Genomic DNA, 24,321 nt, shown 5'->3' on the forward strand with positions numbered 1-24,321 from the left:
AAGGACATGCTCATGGCAGGTGTATGTAGAGTCCTATATATTCTTGCCTGGGCAATTAAAAAGAATGTTCCAGGGCTAGTGAGATGGCTCAGTGGCTAAAGACATTTGCTAGCAGGCCAATGACTTGAATTTGATCCCCAGGCCCCATGTGGTAGGAAAGAATCAGCTCCCAAAAGTTGTCCTCTGATCTCCACACGCATGCTACAGCACACACATAGAAACATGCGTGCGCGTGTGCGCGCACACACACACACACAGAGTCACAAGTAAATACATGCAGTTTTTCTTTTTTCTTTTTTTAAAGAGTACTCCCACACTCTCCTGGGTAGATATTTTAAATTTTTTCCATAATAATTTCTCCCTCCCAGACAGTCTTACCCAAGCTGATGGCGTCCCCACTTAACACGGCGTCATGAGGAAAGATGAATTATTAACGCTGAGATTAGCTCTGAGTTTAAATGAAGGAGTTGACAGTAGATTTACTGCCCCCTCGGTTCACCCATTGCCTCGTAAGGGTGAGCAGAAAGGTCAGACACAATGCCGCCCATAGGCGCTCCTGCAGACTGGGGTTTGAGGCTTGAAGCATGAGTCCCAGCAGAGGCAGATTTATGACTGTCTGATGTGCTGATTTCATCTGTGAAAAACCATCTTTCATCTGCAAGAACAATAGATGATTTTGATTCCCACTCAAATAAGCAGATGTAAGATTAATGGCGGTGTACTTTGTGCCGGGCATTACTCACTGAGCTTATTAATAGAGCCACTCAGTCATTTTAAAGAGGACATTGACTTGCATTTGAGGTGTCTGGAGGATATGGAGGGTGCAAGATTTATAGTAATGTTTTTTGCCCTCGTAGTAAAATCATCATACATACACACAGCTTTCAGTTGCCCAGACTCTCTCCTCGTTCTCTTTAGTACTCCTCACACTCCAATAAACATGTTATGCCCAATTTTGTTTTATAAAAATGCTGTTATTCTTCTCTACCTTGTCAACAATGTTATTGTAGGAACATCAGAAGACCCTTGAAAATAGCCATGATGGTGGTGCATGCCTCTCACCCCTGTATCTAGGAGGCTGAGGCAGGAGGACCATTAATCCAAGACCGGGGTTTGACCCAGTCTCAAAAATGAATCTAATTAATTAATAAAATTAAGTTATAGAAAGAAAGTGTATGAAAGTGAAGAATCAATAAAAATGACCAGAATCCTGGAGCCCGAGGAGCTGGCTCAGTTGGTTAAGGCATGCCGTGTCGGCAGGGGGAGGAGCTGGCTTCAGTCCCAAGCACACATGTGAGAAGCAGGGACAGCAGTGTGTGCTTGGAATCCCAAAAGTAAGGAGGCAGACAGGTAGATCATTGAGGCTCACTGGACAGTCAGCCTAGCCAAATCAGTGAGAGACTCTGCCTCAAAAAAAGAAAGGAAGGAAGGAAGGAAGGAAGGAAGGAAGGAAGGAAGGAAGGAAAGAAGGAAGGGAGAGAGAGAGAGAGAGAGAGAGAGAGAGAGAGAGAGAGAGAGAGAGAGAGAGAGAGAGAGAAGAAAAGAAAGGAAAGGAAATGGAGTAAGCAATCAAAAAGAAGAAACATGGCATCAATCTCAGGCCTCCATATGCACATGAACACAAGCACACATGCACAAGAACACACACAAGCACACACACACCTACCCACACACTTTTTTTAAATACCAGAATCCATCACAATCAATAAATTATTAATAGGCTTGCATTTGCCATTGAAGTCCTTTTCTTTGGTCTCAAATCTTTGCATACAGGAATATATGTAATGGAACCCCACCATGATTCTATTTTAGGACTTTTTAATAAACTTTCCATAGCACGAAATGATCTCTACAACATCTACATACTGTCTGTCTGTCTGTCTGTCTATCTATCTGCCTGTCTGCCTGTCTGAGACAGAGTCTCACTTTATAGCCCAGGCTAGCTTTGAACTCTCTGCAGTCCACCTGCCTCAGTCTCCCAGGAGGAGAGCTGGGATCACAGGAAAGAGCCACCATACCCAGTTGGCGACATCCCTTTGATTGGCTAAAATTTCATTGTGTGAGTATGCCACCATTTGACTAGTAATCCATTACTGGATACCATAAACAATACCACAGTTTAATTTTACACCTACCGGTGACTACTTTATTAGGGATGCCAGAGACCAGATGAGAGAATTGTAAAAAGTCTAAGAAAAAAATCATCTCCCAGGCCCCAACTTCCAGTTCCCACTCCAACAAACAGTGGTTGAGAGTCTCTTTCCCCACAGAGATCCCCCATCTCGCTACCCGCCTCATTTTTCATGTAGGAAAACCCAGATATAGGACAAAGGACACGCAGCTCTCATGCGCCAGGTCCTGCATTGGAACTGTTCCTGACTCAGTCTGGAGTGGGGCCTCCATAGTGGGGATGCAGACCCGGCATCCTTAATTCTCTCTGTGAACCTCAACTGCAAGCCAACGCCCCTTCCCATCCCTTTGGCCTGCTCTGAGGCAGCTCAGCTGGGGTGGACATGCTGAGTCACACTCGGCCTCCGTATGGCACTCGTAGGGAAGGGACATGACGGTGGACAGAGGCATGACAGTAGGGACATGAGTCAGGAAGTGGTGTGGCTCAGCTGGGCCTGGCTGGCCAACCTTAGCACTAGCTGCTGACCCTGTCTGTGTTTCCTGAGACTGAGCTTCTCTGCGGAGGTGATGGATGATGGCTCCCCATTTGCTCCACTCCTCCACTAGAGGACAGTCTCTCTCTCTCTATTATAGGAGGCACAGTCCAGTGCGTGCAGTGAAGTTCCCCCCAACAGGGGACAGATGCCAGTGAACTAGTGGGTAGCCTCTGGTCCTCTGATAGGGCAGGTCTAGGGTGCATCCTCCAAGGCTTCTTAGTGGCTCTCAAGCAACACAGAGTTCCAGTTGCCTTAGGGTTAACTGGCTGGCTCATTCTCAATCCTTTTGTGGTTTTCTGGGTCTCATCTTCTGCTGTGTTTTCTGGTATTACAGTCTCCTGGAATAATTGCACCACAGACCTTGTCTTGGGCTCATGGAGAAACCTCCCAGTGAATGCATGCCATTTCCTTTCCTCTTTATACATTCTTCTATTTGTTAGGTTTTGCTAAACTATTCTAACCAATGAGCCTCAACAGGCTATGTTCAAATGCTGTAGAAGGTCGTGCTGCCTCCATGTAACAGCACAGGGCAGGTCTTCAGAGAGTTCTGGATCAGCAGAGAGGGGTACTGCTCTACCCAGCCTCCCGGGGGCCCGGAAGCTCTGCCATCATATCATGCTGTAGCGGATCAACATTTCAGACAAGAAGAGGGCAGGTGTGCTTGGAGAAACACATGGGAAGTACGGGGCCAGGCTCCGCAGGGCACCACTGTCTCCTCGAGCTCCATGAGTCTGAGCCAGACTTCTGACCACCCTAGCTAAGAGAGAGGTGGGAGGCAGAAAGACCAGAGATGGGAATGCATCCCTATAAACAGTTCAGTCTGCCACAGCCCTCCATATGACTACTTCTGAACCCAAACCAGCCCAAACGATCAGTGTTTCTCCCTTAAACACAATCATCTAGGTATTTTGCTTTGCTTTTGTGATTTCAGGTAACCGAGGGATCGGGCACCTGCTACGTAAGGATGAGCTGCTGCAGGCCGCTCTGTCACTGTCCCACGCCCGCTCAGTACTAGTCACCACTGGATTCCCCACACATTTCAATCACGAGCCCCCGGAGGAGACGGATGGCCCACCAGGAGCCATTGCTTTAGCTGCCTTCCTGCAGGCTCTGGGGAAGGAGACCTCCCTGGTGGTAGACCAGAGAGCCTTGAACTTGCACACAAGGCTTGTTGAAGATGCCGTTAAGGAAGGTGAGTAGGACATGGGCTCAAACCATTTCCGTGAGCAGGTCTTTATCGGCAGAGACCTGAGGAAATCAACGTTTGGGCCTTCAGCCATGTACCCAGCCACAGGATGTGTCCTTGTGATAGGCTGTTTTATCTTGAAGCTCAGAACAGTTTTGTTATGAGCAACAGGGGCCTCATTTTATAGAGAGGTTCCTGGAAGTCCTGGATCAAACCAATCACTGTTGTCCACACAGTGACCAGTTCCCACCACCCGTCAGTGCCCTGAAGGATTAAAGCTATGTGAACCCACGCCACCCAGGACAGTGGGGGTAATTCCCCCCCCCATGACACCCTCAGCCTATTAGGGACAGGATCTAGAGGCTAAGTCCCCTGGCTTCTTGGAGATGCACATATCTTAGTGAATAGGGGATGCCAGTTTTAAAAACAGTGATCCTGGAAACTCACACCCCCCTCCTCGCACCCCCTCTGCCTTCCCTCAGCTTCTTGGCACCGTCTCCCAGGCAACCACCTGCACCCGTCTCAGGTCCTGGCTGCAGGGCAACCAGACTGTTGTAAGAGTAGAGTCAGGGCTGGGGATTTAGCTCAGTGGTAGAGCGCTTGCCTAGCAAGTGCAAGGCCCTGGGTTCAGTCCTCAGCTCTGAAAAAAAAGAGTAGAGGCAGGTGTCTGGTCTATGAAGAAGGAAGCGGAGCCCGGTCACACACGGTGAATTCTACAGTGGAAGCTCTCAGGGAGACCACTGTGGGGATAAGCAGGGACAAAGGAGCCAGGGTTGCACCCTGTGGCCTCTCATCCAGAGGACAAGAGGAAAGGAGACATTAAGGAATCCTAGACGGATCAGAACAGGAAACCGAGGGACGGGAGACCGTGTCAACTCTGCTCCAGGGCCAAGAGCAGGTGTCATGTGACACCCACCAGGGCTGTGTTTAGCATGTGTCTTGCTCCTCTCCTGAGAGCTCCGCTGGGTGCTCTCAGGGACTCGGAACTGTCTGGCCTGCACCATGCCATGGAGGGCATCATTGCGTCATTGCTTTATTGGATTCTGCAGAACTTTTGTTACATTTGGATAAAGCAACTGGCCCTGTTTGTAAAACTACTTTAGTCTTTTTGCTGAGGCCTAGGAAATGACCTAGAGGGGGGAAAAAAGGCATAGTCCTTTCTCGGTTTCTCCGCCCCCCCCCGGGGGGGGGGCGCAAACCCAGCAAGAATTGTGCTCGGAAGCTCACAGGAGGGGGCAGTGTTTCCCGATGCACCTCCACAGAGGTCTTGTGTGTTCTTTCTCAGACATGTGGCTCAGGTGCCTGCCCGGGCTCCCTGGTGCCCACTCCCCTGACTAGAATCTGACCCCAGTGCGGCCAGGGAAGCCAGGAGTGCCTTTACTTAGCACCCACTTTGCATCAGATCCCAGCCAGGTAATTGACAGGTAACAAGGCCATCATAGTGCCACCCCAGCAAAGTGAGAGGGTAGCCGTTACTTCACAGAGGAGGTGCTCAAAGAGTTCATGTGGCCAAGCCAGAGTCACATGCCTCTCAGTCCTGGGTCCAGGGGCACTGACCAGGGTACTCTGTCGGCCATCCTCCCTTCTGCTTGACGATTTGCCCTGGGCCTGTGAATAAGCCAGGATCCTTCCCCAAATTGCTGGGGGATAGATTCATGAAAACCAAATGAATTTCATTTGGGGATATATATATATATATTCCACATAACCTACAATAATGTCTATTATTTGTGTAATCATAAAACATTGTTTTAAGAATTAGTTTCACTTTGTAAACCACTGCCATTCAAGAACCTAACCTGAGTCTCTGGACTCTACTTCAGCTGTTATTGGTCTCCTCTGAAGGAATGTTCAAATGCAGAGGAACTGGTAAGATCTGGGGGTAGGAACTTAATGGCTGGTTTTAATATCACTTTTCCACAACCTAGAGTCACCTGACAAAGAGTCTCAATTGAGGACTTATCTAGATCAAGCTGGCTTGTGGGCTAGCATTGTCGGCTGAACTAACTAACCCTTCACCTTTGGTCAACGTGTTTTATCACAGTAACGGAAATTAAACTAAGACAGACCTGGAGTTGTGATACCAACATATATACTCTATCTGACCCTGACCAACTTCCTTAGTGTCTCTGAGCATCCGTTCTCCTCTTCTATGAACTAGAAATAAGAATCACTTTATGGAATTGGATTATGAAAATTAAATGAGAGCATACATGTAAAGAGCATGACACACTGTCCTGTGGGCATCTAAATGAGTACACGGCACTCTTGTTGGCAATGGGCCAGAATAGATCTTCCATTGACGTGGTCTCATGGGGCATCTTACACATCACATACCCCAGTCTATACTGGTCCATTTTAACCCTCCATCCCTTGCCAACTCTGGAGTGTAGTCAGGACTAGAAGTAAACCTACCAACCTCTAATCCTAACAAAGTATTCTAGGAAGGACACCGCTCAATAATAATTGCACTACTGTCTGAAGATGCTTTTCACAAGCGTGTGCAACCCCAGCACTGATGTGGCTGCCCTTTGTCTTTATTCTCAAGGTGTTCTGAAGACACCAGTCCCCATATTAACTTACCAGGGTGGATCAATGGAAGATGCTCAGGCATTTTTGTGCAAAGATGGGGACCCCAAGTCTCCAAGGTATGTATATGGTACCCCAGATCTAGTGCATGGGGGTGGGGAAGACCACATCCTTGTAACCTTGCTGACAAGGTTTCCATACAACTCATCCTATGGAAGAAAAGAAAGCCATCAGCCCAGGAAGACAGAGTCTGATAGGCTATATTAGCCACGAGGTTGGGGATATCAGGGTCTACTTAGGGCTCCATAGAGCATGTCTGGAAACATATCCATGCCAACAGGGAGAGATGGCACTCATATCTGACAAAATAAGAAACCAAGATAGCAGTCTCTCAACAACGGGGTCATGACAGTAGTCAAACTTTTCAACTGGGGGGAGCCAACACTTTTAGGAAACAAAACAGAAATAGCGTTGTAGAGCGATGGAAACTGCCCTCTTGAAACACTTCCTCCCCCATCCCCCCTCTGCTTTCCTTATCCACACCCCACCTCACCCCACCCCGTGTGTGTGTGTGTGTGTGTGTGTGTGTGTGTGTGTGTGTGTGTGTTACTGTGTGTGTGTGTTACTGTGTGTTGTGGTCATTTTGAAAACCCCTTTTTTGTGGTATGTTCCCGATTTTATAACTTGTGCAGTACTTTGCATACTTTTTAAACTACCCACAACAGCATATTTTGCATATCAGTACATGTGTTTAACTGAGATAGACATTTAAAAACCAATGTTGACTCTCAGTATTACAGGACTCAGATGGGCTCTATGTGCAATGTACTCTGGCACTTTCTCTTTCGTTTTGTTCTACTACAACCCCCCCCCCCCCATGTCACCTATTCTGAATAGTGATGCTCAGAACAAGGGCACACAAGCATTTCTTTATGTCCCTGTTTTTAGTTCTTTCCAATGTGTACCCAGAAGCTGAATTTCTGCATCATGTGAGAAGTCTGTTTTTAACATTTTGAAGACTGGCCATAATAGTCCTTCATGGAGTTGAGATTTTGAAGAAATCCACCGTGGGTGCTTTTAGAGATGTGAAAGTGCCAGTTTTGTGTTCTCACTTTGGATTATCAAAATAGCATTCCTGCTAACAGGGCTGGAGAGAAGGCTCTGCAGTTAAAAGAACTTGCTGCTCTTGCACAGGACCTGGGTTCAGCTCCCAGCACCCACACTGGGTAGCTCACAACTGCCTGTAGAGCAAGTCCCAGGAGATCTGACACCCTCTCCTGGCCTCCACAGGCACTGCACACACACGGTTCATATACAGACAAGCAGGCATACACACACATACACAAAAATAAAAATGAAATAAGATTAAAACATTCCTGATAATAAAAACACCAACAGCAAGCCCAGCTCACACTTACTAAGCTCTAAGTAGCTTCAGGTTCCATGACAGGCACCTTCTTTTTTTTTTTTTTTTTTGAGACAAGGTTTCTCTGTGTATTCTCTGTGTAGCTTTGCACCTTTTCCTGGAACTCACTTGGTAGCCCAGGCTGGCCTCGAACTCACAGAGATACGCCTGCCTCTGCCTCCCGAGTGCTGGGATTAAAGGCGTGCGCCACCACCGCCCAGCCGAGAGGCACCTTCTTTAACCCCATCAATGCTATAGATGTACCTGCAGATGCATGATAACCTACAGATGCATGATGCCCTACAGATGTGTGATGCCCTGCAGATGTGTGATATCCTGCAGATGCATGATATCCTACAGATGTGTGATGTCCTGCATAAGTGTGATATCCTGCAGATGCATGATGTGTTGCAGATGGAAAAGGTGATGTGTGGTTAGAAAGACCAAACAACTCACCCAAGGCCAGTGACAGGAAGACCCAAAGTGTGACCTACATGAAAGGACTCCACAATCACTTGACCACCATGCCATTTATGCCCTTATTAATCTACCTCTTTGTCTCCTAAGGAGTTCATGTCATGTTCCATTCATTTTTTTCCCTAGTTGTTTAATGTCTGCGGTGTGAATGAAAAGTGAAAAGGTGTGAAATGGGTCCATAGTAGCCAACACTTAGTTCCTCTCCAACTGGACCCTGCTGGTTACGGGGCACTGGGTAGAGTATTAGTGACTCTCAGGACCCCCAGTTACCCTGGACATCGGCCTCCTGGCCTTTCAGCTTCTGACACTGTTAAACTGAAGAAGATCCAAATGTCTGTTTGTTAGAAAGGTTGTTGGGGTAGGGGTAGGATGGAAAGATGGAGAAAATTAAGGGCCACGGGAAAGGAAAGCAGCCCTCATTCCAGAGTCTCCCAGAGAGACACTGAAAACAAGTGACAAAGTCCAAATGGCTCACACTGGGGCTGAAGGGGTGGCTGAGTGGTTAAGAGCATCCACTGCTCTTGCAGAGGATCCAAAGTGGGTTCCCAGCACCGACATGAGGCAGTCCACAACCGCCTAGAACTCCAGATCTGGGGGGATCTGATGCCCTCTTTTGGACTCTATGGGCACTTACACTCACATATGTACCTATTCACATGCACACACATATATGTGGACACAGATACACATTGGTAATAATAAATAAGTAATTTGTAACAGTTCAGGGGCCTGCAAGGTGGCTCAACAGGTAAGGGAGTTTGCCCCCGAGCCTGGTGACCTGAGTTTGACCCCTAGAGTCCCCATAAGGTGGAAGGAAGCTGTGTTCCCACCTCCACACCATTTACTGTGGCACGAGTGCATCCACACTTCATCCATACACAATAATGGTAGCAACAAATCTAAAAAATAGTAATCAAAGTACAAAGTCATCCTTAGCTGCATAGCAATTTAGAGGCCACCCTAGGCTACATGAGACCTTGGCTCAAGGAAGAAAAACAAAAACACAACAAACAAAAGGCTATGCTTACTCAGGGCCAAGATGTTTGTGAACTTGTCTATATTAGCAGTCCCCTCAACCCTTCAGTTCATCCAAGCAGTATATCTTATAAAACCATCTTACAGTTTTCACCTACCAAAGGAATTTTTTTAAAAATAAGTAAACCAACTCACATCTTTGACTTAACTTTTAAACTTTGCTTAATCTCTCTAAGCCTTGCTGTAGATTATACTCTTTGAGCTCTATCATTTGGCCACAAAATCATATATATCATAGATATCGCCACTAAAAACACCTGAATCTTGTTATCCCTCTTGAAACCTACATCCATGCCTGGGATATGTACTGTCCTTTTTTTTTTTTTTTTTTTTTTTTGTGTGTGTGTGTGTGTGTGTGTGTGTGTGGTGTGTGTATGTGTGTGTGTGTATGTGTGGTCTGCATGTGGGGTGTGTGTGTGTGTGTGTGTGTGTGTGTGTGTGTGTGTGATGTGGTCTTCATGTGGTGTGTGTGTGTGGTGTGTGTGTGATCTGCATGTGGTGTGTGTGTGTGTGTGGTGTGGTCTGCATGTGGTGTGTGTGTGTGTGTGTGGTGTGTGATCTGCATGTGGTGTGGGGTGTGTGTGGTGTGTGGTCTGCATGTGGTGTGTGTGTGTGTGTGTGTGTGTGAGTGATGTGGTCTTCATGTGGTGTGTGTGTGTGTGTGTGTGTGGTGTGGTCTGCATGTGGTGTGTATGTGTGTGTGTGGTGTGGTCTGCATGTGGTGTGTGTGTGTGGTGTGTGTGTGATCTGCATGTGGTGTGTGTGTGTGTGTGGTGTGGTCTGCATGTGGTGTGTGTGTGTGTGTGTGGTGTGTGATCTGCATGTGGTGTGGGGTGTGTGTGGTGTGTGGTCTGCATGTGGTGTGTGTGTGTGTGTGTGTGTGTGTGTGTGTGTGTGTGTGTGATGTGGTCTTCATGTGGTGTGTGTGTGTGTGTGTGTGTGTGTGGTGTGGTCTGCATGTGGTGTGTATGTGTGTGTGTGGTGTGGTCTGCATGTGGTGTGTGTGTGTGTGGTGTGTGTGTGATCTGCATGTGGTGTGTGTGTGTGTGTGTGGTGTGGTCTGCATGTGGTGTGTGTGTGGTGTGTGATCTGCATGTGGTGTGTGGTGTGTGTGTGTGTGTGTGTGGTGTGGTCTGCATGTGGTGTGTGGTGTGTGTGTGTGTGTGTGTGTGTAGGTGTGTGTGGGTGTGGGTGTGCATGTGTGTGAGAGAGAGGTGAGGAGGAGAGAGAGGGAGAATGAGTGTGCCTACCTAATCTGAAATGTGTGCTGTCTCCTGCCCCGAAGAGACTTGCTAACTTGGCCTCACTCCGACTTCTGAAATTCTTTTTTGTGATGCAGTCAGTGTAGTGAAGGACCCAGCTTTACCTGTGTGGAGGTCCCGGGAACTCCTCCGGCTTCTGGCAGAAGGGCTGGGCTGTGTCTCCCCACCACCAACAATGCAGTGAGTTAGTTCCCTGTGATCCCCACCCTCCATACTCACCCCCGCCCCAACACACACACCCCTACACACACACCCAGCACAAAGCAGGCCTCGGTCAGGCTCATAGGATTAAAGGAGTCACGTTAAGAAAGCAAGGGTCGTTCACACAGACACGCAGGTTAGAGCCAGCGAAGCTGCCATTTTCCCCATGAAGACTTACCGCCATTGCTTCCGGGCAGATTTGACCATCTGGTGGCCATCGAGCGTGCAGGAAGAGCTGCTGACGGCAATTACTACAACGCGAGGAAGATGAACATCAAGCACTTGGTTGACCCCATTGATGACCTTTTCCTTGCCGCACAAAAGATTCCTGGAATCTCATCAACCGGTAAGTGGGGCCGCTAAGAATTCAACATGAACACGTTAGTGCTAAGCATCTTTTATTAACCATTGCGCACAGGCCGGGAAAGGGTTACATGCTCAAACCGGGCTTTGTTTATTTCAGCCAGTCTAGACACTAATGACACCATTATTAAGAAATGCAACGTTCCCTGAGGAGAAAGGGAAGTGACATACATAGAACATACTCCACTTGCCCAATTCAGAAGTAATTAAACTCATCATGAAATATTAACAAGAATGAAATCGAGACATGACGTATCGTTTTGATCATACAGGCTGGACTCTGTCGTGTGTCATCTGAAGAAATGCTTCACTTTTTAAGTGTATTAAATATGAGATGGGTAAATTACTATTATTAATAATATATTGAGATAATTTGTTTTGGTACTGAACTTTATACTTTTCCAAGAACTTTCATAACCGTTATATTTTCTATCCTGCTCTAAAACCCCTGTGTGATGGGAAAGAAGCAAGTGGGGAAACAAGGCCCAGTGAGGTCGAAATGGCCAAGCTAACTAGCATTGCCAGCAAGATTTTGAGCAGAGTGCACCCCCCGCCCCCCCCCAGTCTCTACTGTTAAAGAATCACCTCACTGTTATGACTGAGCAGGCCCCCAAGGACGCCAGCTCTCCTTCCTCCCTCGAAGTAATTAAAGCCTGTCTGTCTTTCTGTGCCTGTTACTCTCCAAGCCTCCAAGTGTTTCCCAGACCCATTAGTCCCCTCTGACTTGTGAGGTTTTGAGGAGTCAATGAAAACCTTCTGGGTGGACTAGAAAGTTTCTGCAAATCCCCAGATTTTCCCAGAAGAGGCTGTGGGTGGGGCACACGCAGTGTGGTCGGCTTGGTTGATTTCTCACTTCCTGTCACTCTGGGCTGGGCAGGTAAAAGACCCACCGCCTGCAGGGAGGTGTCACCAGCACCAGCAAAGAGTCCAGAGGAGCAATTAGCTGACGGAGCCTGGGAAGCTGCCAGAGCATCCCCTCCCCCACCACGTGTGTCCTGACCCTCCCTGGCATCTAAAGTCCCCTTACACTTGCAGGTGGTTGGATTGCTTTTGTCATTCAATCAGGCTGTCACTAATGTAGAAACTGTTCTGAGAAAAGGGAGCCACTGAGTGTCACTGTACCCTTGTCTCCAGTTCACCTGGTGGCATGTCCGAACTGAAGACACCCCACCTGTGGTTGGATGTGAGGACCCTAGTAGAAGACAGGATCCCACTCCAGTGAGCTCCAAAATCAGATCCACTCCCAACTATCAAGGTTTCTAGAAGACCTGAAGAAGACTCTGCGTCTGGTTATCAGAACTATTCAGAGCCAATCACTGATATGTGGGGTGGGACTGTCTTGTTCTCGGTCCCTTTACCCTCATCCTGTGTACTGACTCTGTTTCTCTTCCCTTCAGGAGTGGGTGACGGAGGCAATGAGCTTGGGACGGGCAAGGTCAAGGAGGCCGTGAAGAAGTACATCAGAAACGGAGATGTCATCGCCTGTGATGTGGAAGCTGACTTTGCTATCATTGCTGGTGAGTCCCTACGTGCCTGCTAAGAAGAGCCTGGCTGGCCAGGGTAAGCGACCTGGCCTGAAGCTTGACCAGGCGTGTTAGACCGTTTTTAATCACTGTGACAAATACCTGAAAGAAACAACTTCAAAAGAGGAAGGATGATTTGGGCTCACGGTCTCAAAGGGTTCAGAATACAGCTGCTGGCTTTATTGGTCCTGGGCCTGTAGCAAGGCAGACCGTCGTGGTGAAAGAGCTGCCTGTTCCATAGTGACCAGGAAACAGAGCAAGAGACCCTGTGTTGGCCTGGCAGACTACTGCTTTTGTCCTCTCTGGGTTTGTACCCTATTGGACAGTTCTGCTCACACTCAGGTACCATCTTCTTCCCTCAATTGCTGTCCAGCATGTCAATCTTTTCTGGAAACGCCCTTGTAGGCACACCTGTGTTGACTACTCTCCCAGACACCTCTCAATCCAGTCAAATTGAAATCAAGATAACCATCACACCAGAGCAGAAGCTTTTCTTCTCTCCAAGGGGCTCTAGAGGACCCCAGGGTAGGGCAGGGCCCTGAGTGGGAATTCAGCCATTAAGTTAAAATTTACAGTGTGCCAGGCATCGTTCTGGGTTCTGGGCAACCACAGAGATGATGTGTGCCAAAGAACCTTCTTTCCTGGGTTGAAAGACAATGACCCAGATGGATATATATATATACCAGGTGATATAGTGATGAGAGGTTTGAGGGCAATAGGACAGGAGACAGATGAGAGAGAGTGACAGGAGGGCCACTTTGATCAGTGGTCAATGAGTGCCTAGGACATGGTGAGCAGGGGAAGGCTTTCCCACAGCCCCCTTTGCCAACTTCCGCCTCAGGCTCCCTGTCCTTCCTCGTGGGACCTCAGGACCAGCCTTTCTTGTATGTCCAGATGTTTCAAAGCTTGGCTTTCCCTTAGTCTCACCAGAAGTTCCTAGAAATACTGACACCTGAAAAAGGCTCTCTCCCCTTCATGGTCAGAATCAGCCTGGAAAGGAACAAACACTCTCCAGGATGGAGAACTTACTGGTGAGTTGCTGGAGGCTCACCGCACAAACCTGGGAGTTCAGCTCCCCGGGAGCCAGGTGTGCGCCTTCAATCCCAGCACTTGGGGGGCAGAGGTAGTCAGGTCTCTATGTGTTTGAAGCCGGTCTAGACAGTGAGTGCCGGGGTTCCAAGCCAGCCAAGGCTACATAGCAAGACCTTGTCTTAAAAAACCAAAACCCAAATCAATCAAACAAACAAAAACAATTCCAGGGGATGATAGGGGATCACCTTGATTTAGGGGGACTTACTTCTGGGCACTCAACTAGGTTCTCATAGTGAATATCAGAGGGAAATCTCTTCTGCTTGTGTGGACGTAAGAAGAAGGAACTGTTCAGAAATACACCATCTTGCTCTATTCTGAATAAGATCTGTCCTCAAAAGAAACCACAGCCTGCTATGGTGTGAGCAAAGCCATACTTGCCTGGGAGAAGGGAAATACCCAGGCTCAGCCCACTGCCACCTCCCAGTGAGGGAAAGGAGATGCCCAGCTCTAGTTCTATGGAGTAAAAGGAAAGAGATAAAGAAACTAAATGTAACACTAACCAACAGAGAGCAGACTTCAGAACAAAGGAAGTTACCAGGAATAAAAAAGCACATTCATAATACACAAGGAAGATATAAAAATCCTTTGTGTATATGTGTCTAACACCAGAATGCAAATAGATATACCAAATATACAAGGGGAAAAGATCTGCAGAGAAAAGAAATAGACGATTCAACTATTACAGTTGGATATTTTAACATCCCTGTATCAGAAGTGGACAGATACAGCAGGCATAAAATCTGTGAGGACACAGTTGAACTCAACAACACTGACAGTCAACCAGATTTAGTTGACACCTGTATCTGGTCCTTTTCCATCGCTGTGATAAAATGCTATGACCAGAGCCATGTAGAGAAGAAACTGTTCATTTCGGCTTGTGGTACCAGAGGGTCAGAGTTCATATGACAGGGAGAGTGACAGCAAGCAGCATGGCCGTGGGAACAGAGAACTGGGCGCTCACATCTTGATCCACAAGCACGAAGCAGAGAGAGCCGACTCTCAGTAGACCAGGCTTGTTCCTCTCAAAGCCCACCTCCCCAGAGATGTACTTCCTCCACCAAGGCCACACCTCCCGCACCTCCCCCAAAGAGCACCACCAACTGAGGACCAAGTAGTCACATGCTCGTGAGACTATGGGGGATGTCTCATTCAAACCGAATGCATATGTTAGAAAATAAATAACTGACTTCAGTTATCTTAGCTTCCACCTTAAGGAAAGAAAACTGTATATAGTTCAATGTCTTTCATGAACATGAATATAAAAGTGACAGGGCTGGTGAGATGGCTCAGTGAGTTATAGCATTTGCCACCAAGTCTGATGGCCTGAAGACCCATATGTGCACACACACACTAGTGCACAAATATATACTTCATGCATGCACACATACATACATATATAAACAAATAAATGTAAAAGTCCAAGAGTACTCAGCAAAATGTTAAGAACAGACTCCAACAATATGTAAAAGAAACATATCACTAACAAACTAGGATTTATTTCAAATAAGAAGGAAGATCCAATAATTAAAAATTAATCATATAATCCTAGATATTAGCCAACTAAAGAGGAAAAATTACATAATAAGGCAAGAAATACAGAAAAAGTCTTTTTAAGAGTCCAGCCAGGAGTGGTATGGTGAGGCTGTCCTTTCTCACCAGCTTTTCTGCACCCTTCCAGAAATCCTAGTTAGTGCAATAAGAAAAAAAGGAGAAGAGATAAAAAGCATATGGATTGAGAAGAAAGAAAATAATTGTCTTTATATATGTCATGTTCATCCATATGGAAAATCTACAAGAATAAACAAAAGCAAACTCCTGGAACTAATAGATTATAGCAGTCTTTCAAGATACAACGTCAGCGTCACTTTCTAATACGCCAACAGTTTGCAAGAGGAATTTGAAATTAAAAATACGTTACCATTTATATTAGCACTTCCCAAAATGCAATACTTGCCAGGTGGTGGTGGCACACAGCTTTAATCCCAGCACTTGGGAGGCAGAGCCAGGTGGATCTCTGTGAGTTCGAGGCCAGCCTGATCTACAGAGTGAGATCCAGGACAGGCACCAAAACTACACAGAGAAACCCTGTCTCAAAAAAAAAAATGTAATACCTAAATATACAGCTAGCAACATGTCATTTATTTATATAAGGAGAAGTATAAAACTTTGATGGAGGATAGCAAGTAGAACTAAATAATTACAGAGCTATTCCATGTTCATGGATGCGAAGACTCAACAGTGTCAGGATGTTAGTTCTCCCAACTGGACCAAAAATTCAATGCAAAATAAATGAACACTCCTGGGAGTTATTTTATGGATACTGTGTTAGTTGTTTTTTTCACTGCTGTGACAAAATGCCTGAGAAAAGGAATTTAAGGGGGGGGAAGGTTTATTTTGGCTCACAGCTTGAGTGGATATGGCCATCATGGTGCAGAAGGCCTGGCAGCAGGAGTGTGAGGCCATGGGTCACATTGTATCTGCAGTTGGGAGGTAGGAGGAGATGAATGTTAATTAATGATGAGCTCACTTTTTTCTCTTTTCTTTCCTTCTTTCCCTTTACTCATTCGTGTATATGGTATAGATCCTCTGACCTCCATCTACAAACCACAAAGGACACAAGGAACTTTAAGAACATATTACTAAAGGAGCAAGCCAGTTTGAAAAGGCTGTGTGATCTGAACCCAGCTATATACAATGTTCTGCAAAACGTAAAATTATGGAGACAGTGAAAAGATCAGTGGTTGCTAGGGACTAGGAGTTCAAAGTTTACCGTGTGCTCATCTCACATGGGGCCTCCAGCACATGACCTTATTAGCTGCCTTTCATGGTCCCCTCTCATCTCTCCCATCCCCCATCATGTACCCTATGATCCAGGTATGATGGCTATGGCCATTGCTTAAATATAGCATGGGTTTTACGTTTCGTTAATTGAAAAGATGATGTCATAGTGAGACCAAAGGCATTTTTAAAAAGGAGGTAGTGCAGGGTGATGGACACAGGCAAAAATGTGCTGTGTCATCCCACCATGACACAGTCAGCAGTTTTAGCTCACATGTCAGCTTCATCCTCAGTACATAACCATCCTATATCATTTTAAACTGGTGAACAAGAATTTTAAATTCCGCCTTTTCCTTTGTTACAGCTTCCCAAATATGTTTTTCTTTTCTATGTTTGCACAGAGGCTGAGGATGAGCTCTGAGTTGTACCATGAAAATATACTCAACACTGCTCATCTGTACTCTCACAAATGATGTTATTTTGGATGAATGGATCAATAGATACTTAATGCTATATAATTATACCTTTAAAGATGGTTATGCTGGTGAACACAATTCCTATATATCCTTTGTCTTTTTCCCCCAAAGGTCTTACTATGTAGCCTTACTGGTCTGAAACATACTACATAGATATTTTAGATAGACATAATAGCTAGATAAAGAGAGATAGGAATATATTTAACACTTCTTACTATACTCTTAAAGATGGCTAAGGTGGTGAATTCTAGCATGATATTTTTAGATAGATAGATAGATAGATAGGCAGACAGAGAGACAAATGACTGACTGGTAGACAGATAGATAGATAGATAGATAGATAGATAGATAGATAGAAAGGTAGATAGATAGATAGATAGATAGATAGATAGATAGATAGAAAGGTAGATAGATAGATAGATAGATAGATAGATAGATAGATAGATAGATAGATAGGAAGGTAGGAAGGTAGGTAGCTAGATAGAGGATGGATGGATGGATGGATGGATGGATGGATGGATGGATGGACAGACAGGTCATTTGCTTGTTTTCATCCATGGATCTAGGTTCATATAACTCCCTCTCCAAGGCAGACCGTAGAAACTAAAATTTCTCTTCCTTGAAGTGAGACTCTACTCCCACTTTTAGCCAGCCACAAAGAAATTCTCCAATCTGCCCTTGTCTGATAGGTCCTAAGACCAGCCTTGATCCGTGGGAATCCTGCTCCCTACCCAGGAAGAAGGACGTTGCATAGAGTCCAAGAAGAGCCCAAGGAAGCAAGCCACCCTGTCTATTAATATAGACCTTCACCAAAGCCAAAAAGGACAGAGTTCAGAGCACTTCCAGATAGACAGACACATGCTGTCCCTGGAGGGCAGAGTATCCAGGGTGAGCTCCAGGCCCCTTCCTGGGTGCCTTGCCCATATAGCTCTTCATCTGGATCTTTCCTAACATCCTCTGTAATAAAACAGTGTGCTCTCCCCTGTGGCTGTTGAAGCAAATTAATTCGATCATACAAGAGCTTTCAGGAACCCTGGTATACAGCCAGTCGGTCAGAGGCTAAGGTGAGCCTCCAGGCTAGCCTCTGACATCAGAAGGGAAAGAGGCAGTCTAGGAGATGGAGACCTCAGGCCAGGCCATAGGACCTTACGCAGTCACAGCTGATAGCATCAGAACTGAATCGGATTGGAGCGCACTTGGGTTAGGTATCTGCTGCTGCAAGACTGTTTGATTCCTGGCAGAGAAAGACACCCGTGCCCTCGGTGATCACAATGACCTCTCTGTTGCTGGTGTGAGGACAGTGAAGGAACCGTTCGTTATTCCCACATTCATGTCATGGAGATTTTAACGCAATTAAAACTTAAAAACTAATTTTTAAGAGAAAAGGAATGGAGGGAATAGCCTGAGTTATTAGTGTATACATAATCATAAATATGTATGATTATTTGCTGTGTGTCATTTACCCCTCTGTGTCTGTTTCTAAGTTGCTCACATGGTGATAATGATACTATGCCTCATAGGCTTGTTTTAAGGACTCCAGGAGCTAAGTCACACAAGAAATTTATAACAGGATGGCAGACTGAAATAGTCAACCAAAGCAAGATAGTCTTTTCCCTTGAGTGTACCATTGATGACTCAAGTCACCACTATTCTGTATAGGACTAATAAAGCAGCCGTGACAGCTGTCAGTGATGACCACAGACACTTGCCGATTTCAGATATGCAGATGTAACAAAAAGGTATCTTAGAATCATTGGCACACAACCTGGCAGTTAGTGTCTGGTCTCCATTGGCTGTCTTTGGCTGTATCCCTTTGTGCTCACTGGGGGTTGTCTGTGACTCTTTCCTGAACCAATCAGAATTACTGGTTTCTCTTCCGTGTTCCCATAATCCTTTGGAAGCATCTCATTGATTGATTGTCTTCCCTGAGGCTGACTATGTGTACACTTTTCTCTTCAATTTGATGGCCCTCTTCCTTTATAAGAAATGTTTATTTAGTGCACTGTGTGTGTGTGTGTGTGTGTGTGTGTGTGTGTGTGTGTGTGTGTGTCTAAGTCAGAGGACAACTTGCAGGAGTCAGTTCTCTCCGTCCACTATAGGTAGGTCTCTCCTTCCACTGTATATGACTGAAATCAGGCCATCAAGCTTGGCAGCTAGTTTTCATCCACTGAGCTGTCTTACCACCCCTTCTTCCTTAATAATGGTGCAGCGTCTAGAGTTTAACAGTCCTCCATCAGTCTTAGACAGGATGGAGAACTCAAGCAGGTGTTAGAGAAGAGTAGATGAAATCACCTCTAGTCGAGGGAATGAGCCCCAGGGCCTGGCTGACAGAATAGGAAAGGAAGTCTAAAGGTGACTTAGGAATGGTTTTCAACACATAAAGAGTGACAAAACCTCCTATGATGGGCTGTCTGCTATATGCCCCAGGGGACAGGCTTCTGTGAGGCCTAAGGGATGAAGACCAGCCCTTGGGACCATTCTTTAGAGTGGGGAATTCTGGAATGGATTTCTAGGTACAGTGCCCATATCTTTTCCTCTAGCGGTCATTAGCAGTATGTAACCCAAATAGCTTCAAGCAATAGCCCCCAGACTTTAGCTTGAATCAAACTTACTGATGGGGCTCATTAAAACTCACCTGCTCCCCAACAATCTTGCAGAAATTCTGACTCAGGAGGTTTGAGCTGGGGCCCAAGAATTTGTAACAAGTCCCCAGGTGTTCCCAGTGCCTGCCGTCTGTGCCAACGCTCTGAAATGGCCTCTGTGGCTTGGAGGCAGCCAGTGGACCACAGGCCCTTTACAGTTCTGTGATGGATTTTTTTTTCTTTTGCATTCTAGGTGTTTCTAACTGGGGAGGCTATGCCCTGGCCTGTGCACTATACATTCTGAACTCATGTGAAGTCCATGAGCGTTATCTGAGGAGGGCAACTGGACATTCCAGGGTACCCGGGGAACAGAGCTGGACTCAGGCCCTGCCGTCTGTCACTAAGGTAACACACTGCAGCAGGCCACTGGCCCAGATGCAACTTTCTTGTCTGATGAGGATTAAGTAGGCCTGAGGAGTGTTCCAAACCACATGACCACATCAACCACCATGCTACCCATGAAGCCAAAGGCAAAGCTACCTTTGAGGGACTATCTCCCTGTTGGGTCAGGCTGGGAGACAAAAATCAGACAACTCTTTGATCTACTTCTGGTCCTGGGTCCTGAGTAAGACCCATTTGGAGAGATCCTGTCCTTTCTAGTTCGACTTTCAGCGAGTGGATTTTCCTCTCAGAGATGAGTCTTTGTCTGTGAAGTGGGAACAACCAGCACTGTTGGAAGAAAGGAATGCCTGACTGGTGGAGGCCATCATCTGGGTCGTGGTCAGAGTGGGGGGTGGAGTCCTTACTGTTCTCTTCACAGAACTGATGACTCAGAGGGTACTAGAGCATCTTGGGTAGCCCACATGCTTAAGGGTGGGGGCAGACTAGGTGGGAAAGGAGTCCTATTGGTGTAGACTAGAAGGAATCCTCCAGATGGGGGGGGGGCATGCATTCCAGGTGGGAAGTCACGAACAGGGGCTCAGTTTCTCCCTGGCTAAGTAAGATTGCTCCTAGATGGAAGATTGTGGACTCAGGTGTGATGGGTGTCAGAGGAGGACTTCTGAACCTGGGATCCACAGTGAAAGACTCCAAAACAGCTTTCAAAATCATTCCCATACGTGAGTTTTTCAATCAGGGAACTCCGAGCCCACCGTAGGCTTGTCTAAGCTCTTCAGAGTTGGCAAACCCAACCCCTTCAGTTCTAGACTCATCTTATAGACCAGGACAGCAACCCTTAAACATCTTAGGTGAACTTGGGTGTGTCAGGGGGCTGCATGGGAAGCAAGCCAGCCCTGAACTCAGTGCTGAGCCTGAGCAGTGACGAGGTAGCCGCATGGGCTGTCCCTCTCTTGGCCCTCAGTCCCTATGACTATCCAGGAGCCATCTTCCTCACCAATACTGATTCTAAACCCCAACCTCTCCTCTGTGGGTGCTTCTTGAAGGGGTGGGACCTGCCCTACCCTGAGGAGCAGCTATTGGGCCAGACTTAGAGGACACAGATAAAGTATTGGGTAGTCTCATGGTGAATCTGAAAAACAGGAAGTTGGGCCGGAGTCCTGGCTAATGTATTAGTTACTTTTCTGTTGCTGTGATCAAACACCACAATCAGGGTAACTTAGAGAAGAAAGCATTTGCTTTGACTGACAGTTCCAGAGGGATAACAGTCCATCATGGCGGGGGAACATGGCAGCCAGCTGCAGGCGTGGTGGCTGGAGCAGGAAGCTGAGAGCTCACATCCTCAACCACAAGCAGGAAACAGAGAGAGCAAACCGGAAATTGCTTGTGAAACCCACAATGCTAAGCCTGTCTTCCTGGCTCCTGACTGGGGAGGTCTCAGGCAGGCCAGATGAGTGGAATTCCAGACCAGTTCCCTGGAAACTTGCTGGTCACTGGCTCAGTTTCTAGGGCTGTGTATCGTGTAAGAAGGGACGGCCCCTATTGTAATGTCTCCCAGGCAGCCAAGGGCTGGTGGCCCTGAACCCCAGTTCCTGGCAAACCTCCATCTCTAGAGGCCCTTGTCTGGTAGCCTCTTTTCTTTTTTTACACCTTGCCTTGTGCATTTTCTGTTCCCTGGCTCTCTGTCTCTTTCTGCCTCTGGCCTCCCGCCCTGTTGAGTTCAGTATCTCCATGGGTTGGCATTATTACTTCCACAGAGGAGAGAGCTGGTGGGCTCTGGGTGGTGGATAGTACCAAGACCACCCAATAAGAGGCAGAGCTGAAATGGGAGTTAGGGTGTCTCTGATCCTGACTCTAGGCTTTCCTTGGGTGGCCCAGAAGCTTCTCAGGCCCTGAGAATGCTAGGGCAGGGGTGGGGAGGTGGAGGTGGGGGGGTGGGAGTGGGACTCAAGTGACATTTTCATGGGGGAAACGGTCTTGTCTTCCCTGGGGGACCCAGAGGGCCTTCTGTTCTTTCTTTATGCTTCCTGCATCTGAACTGGAAAACATGGGGGGCTGCCTCCCGCATGACTCCTGATTCACACAAACACAAAGTGTGAACCCCGCCCAGCCAACCCCCACAGCCTCACACTCACCCTCCAGGGATGGAAAATTCTCCTCTTGGCATGGATGCCCAGTCTTTCAGAAGCGTATTAACAATGCCTCGGGCTCAAGGAGGAAATGGAAAGGCATGTTTCTGAAGCAGAAGCAGAAGCACATTTGCGGAGCCCCTCCTGGGGCCGGGCCCAGGCTTGTTCTGGGAAACAGTGAGGAGTCGGACATGGCCCCTGGGGACGGAGCTTGGGGAACATGGCAGGGTAACATGGACACCCAAGTGGAAGTCTCTGTCTGTCTGTCTGTCTGTCTGTCTGTCTCTCTCTGTCTCTGTCTGTCTCTCTGTCTCTGTCTGTCTGTCTGTCTGTCTCTCTCTCTCTCTCTCTCTCTCTCTCTCTCTCTCTCTCTCGGTCTCTCTCTGTCTGTCTCTCTGTCTCTCTGTTTCTCTGTCTCTCTCTCTGTCTCTCTCTCTGTCTCTCTCTCTCTCTCTCTCTCTCTCTCTCAGTTTGGTCTGAAATCCTAGCTCAAGCAACCCTTGCCTCAACCTCCTGAGTACTCAGAACTATAGGTGTGCCCGACTTCCCGACTCATTCTTATTTAAAAGGTTTTTTTTTTCCAACTTGCTTAAAAATAACATCTTTTCCCATAAATATCAGTCCGCCGTGCCCCAGAATTATTAGCAGGTCACCACCTGCCTCTAAGCCTGGAAATTACCCTGCGACCTCTTCCCCCATCCACCTTGACTCTGTCGGGAGGTCGGCCTGGCTTTAGACCTCCTTCCCCCTCCCCTGCCTCTGACAGCCTCAGCCTGGGTAGCACCCCTGCATCCAGCTCTGCTCCGGCAGGCAGGGAGGAGTGGCCCCCTCCACTTGGTCTCTCAGAACATGTGGTCCTTCCTGGAAATCTGCTGGGGGTGGCAATTGGCCCAGCTCTTAGGGACCAGACAATTGGTCCCTGTGGCCCTCAGAGGCTGAGTGCCAGCCAGTTCCTAACCTGTTGGCTCCTTGCACTCACCCTGAGGACTCCCCGGTCCTCACCATGTCCCAGCAGGATGAGAGCAGTCAGTGTGCTGGGAGGAAATGGCCCTGGTGCCGCATGTATTGCCCCATAAGGAGAGGATATGAGTAATAGGGAAGAAAAGTGGGAGAATGGAGCCGAAACAAAGGATGGAAAATGCCCGTCTGGGCTGGGTAGCCCCTGGCCAGGGGCTCTTGACAAAGACTTGTGTGGAAATGTCTCGGACCTCCCTTTCACAGGGCGGGTCATCTGCCTTCACCCACGGGCAGAACAGAAAGACCACTGCAGGGTCAGAGAGAGCTTCCCGGCAGCCTCTGCCAATACTTCCCTCTGTGTGTGTGTGTGTGTGTGTGTGTGTGTGTGTGTGTGTGTGTGTGTGTGTATACACATATCCGTGTGTGTACATGTCTGTGGTACACTTACATGTGTATTCACATATATGCAGAGGCAAGAGGCTAACATCCAACGTCTTTCTCAATTATTCTCCCCCTTATTTTCTGAGACACAGTTTCTCAATAAATCTGGAGCACACCAATTAGGCTAGAATGGGTAAGGTAGCAAGTCCCAGGGATGCCCCTGTTTCTGGCTTTCCAGCTTTTACATGAGTGCTGGGAATTGGGGGTCTCATATTTATATGGCAAGCACTCTACTACCTGAGCCAGCTCCCCAGCTCCCCATCACAATTATTTGAAGTTTTGGGTGAGTGTCTACAAGGCCCTTTCCTCGGCTTATTTCTCCTCTTTAATTTCCTCTAATGCTAGTTGCCCAGTGTCTAAATCAATGTAGATTGCTGTAACAAAACACCATAGACTGGGAAGACTAAACAGCTCATTCTTAGTTCTCACAGTTCTAGAAGCCGGGAAGTCCAACACTGAGGTACCAGGAGATTCAGTGTCTTGGTGGGGTTGTAGATGGCTGGCCTCTCACTGTATCCTCATGTGATAGAGGTAGAAGGCATGTGGCCCCTCATCCTTTTTTTTTTTTTTTTTTTTTGGTTTTTCGAGACAGGGTTTCTCTGCGTAGCTTTGCGCCTTTCCTGGAGCTCACTTGGTAGCCCAGGCTGGCCTCGAACTCACAGAGATTCGCCTGGCTCTGCCTCCCGGGTGCTGGGATTAAAGGCGAGTACCACCAGTGCCCGGCACCCCTCATCTTTTTTATAAGGGCACTAATCTTATCATGGGGGCTCCACCCTCATGACCTCATTGCAACCTTATTACCTCCCAAAGACTCCATCTTCAA

The 24,321-nt window shown here is 47.2% G+C and overlaps 1 protein-coding gene across 7 annotated transcripts in view; it reads left to right on the top strand.

Annotated features, from left to right (window-relative positions):
• The window catches only part of Dglucy (D-glutamate cyclase), a 134,514-nt gene that overhangs the window by 106,991 nt on the left and 3,202 nt on the right, over positions 1-24,321 (top strand). For all 7 annotated transcript variants that reach the window (XM_042261046.2, XM_076551244.1, XM_006991802.4 and 4 more), the window contains 5 exons: positions 3,598-3,858; positions 6,401-6,500; positions 10,959-11,107; positions 12,522-12,641; positions 19,829-19,980. In XM_042261046.2, coding sequence (XP_042116980.1) covers positions 3,598-3,858; positions 6,401-6,500; positions 10,959-11,107; positions 12,522-12,641; positions 19,829-19,980 — 782 coding nt within the window. The remainder of the gene's footprint in view (positions 1-3,597; positions 3,859-6,400; positions 6,501-10,958; positions 11,108-12,521; positions 12,642-19,828; positions 19,981-24,321) is intronic.

The sequence above is a fragment of the Peromyscus maniculatus genome, chromosome 14 (assembly GCF_049852395.1).
Source record: "Peromyscus maniculatus bairdii isolate BWxNUB_F1_BW_parent chromosome 14, HU_Pman_BW_mat_3.1, whole genome shotgun sequence".
NCBI lineage: Eukaryota > Metazoa > Chordata > Mammalia > Rodentia > Cricetidae > Peromyscus > Peromyscus maniculatus.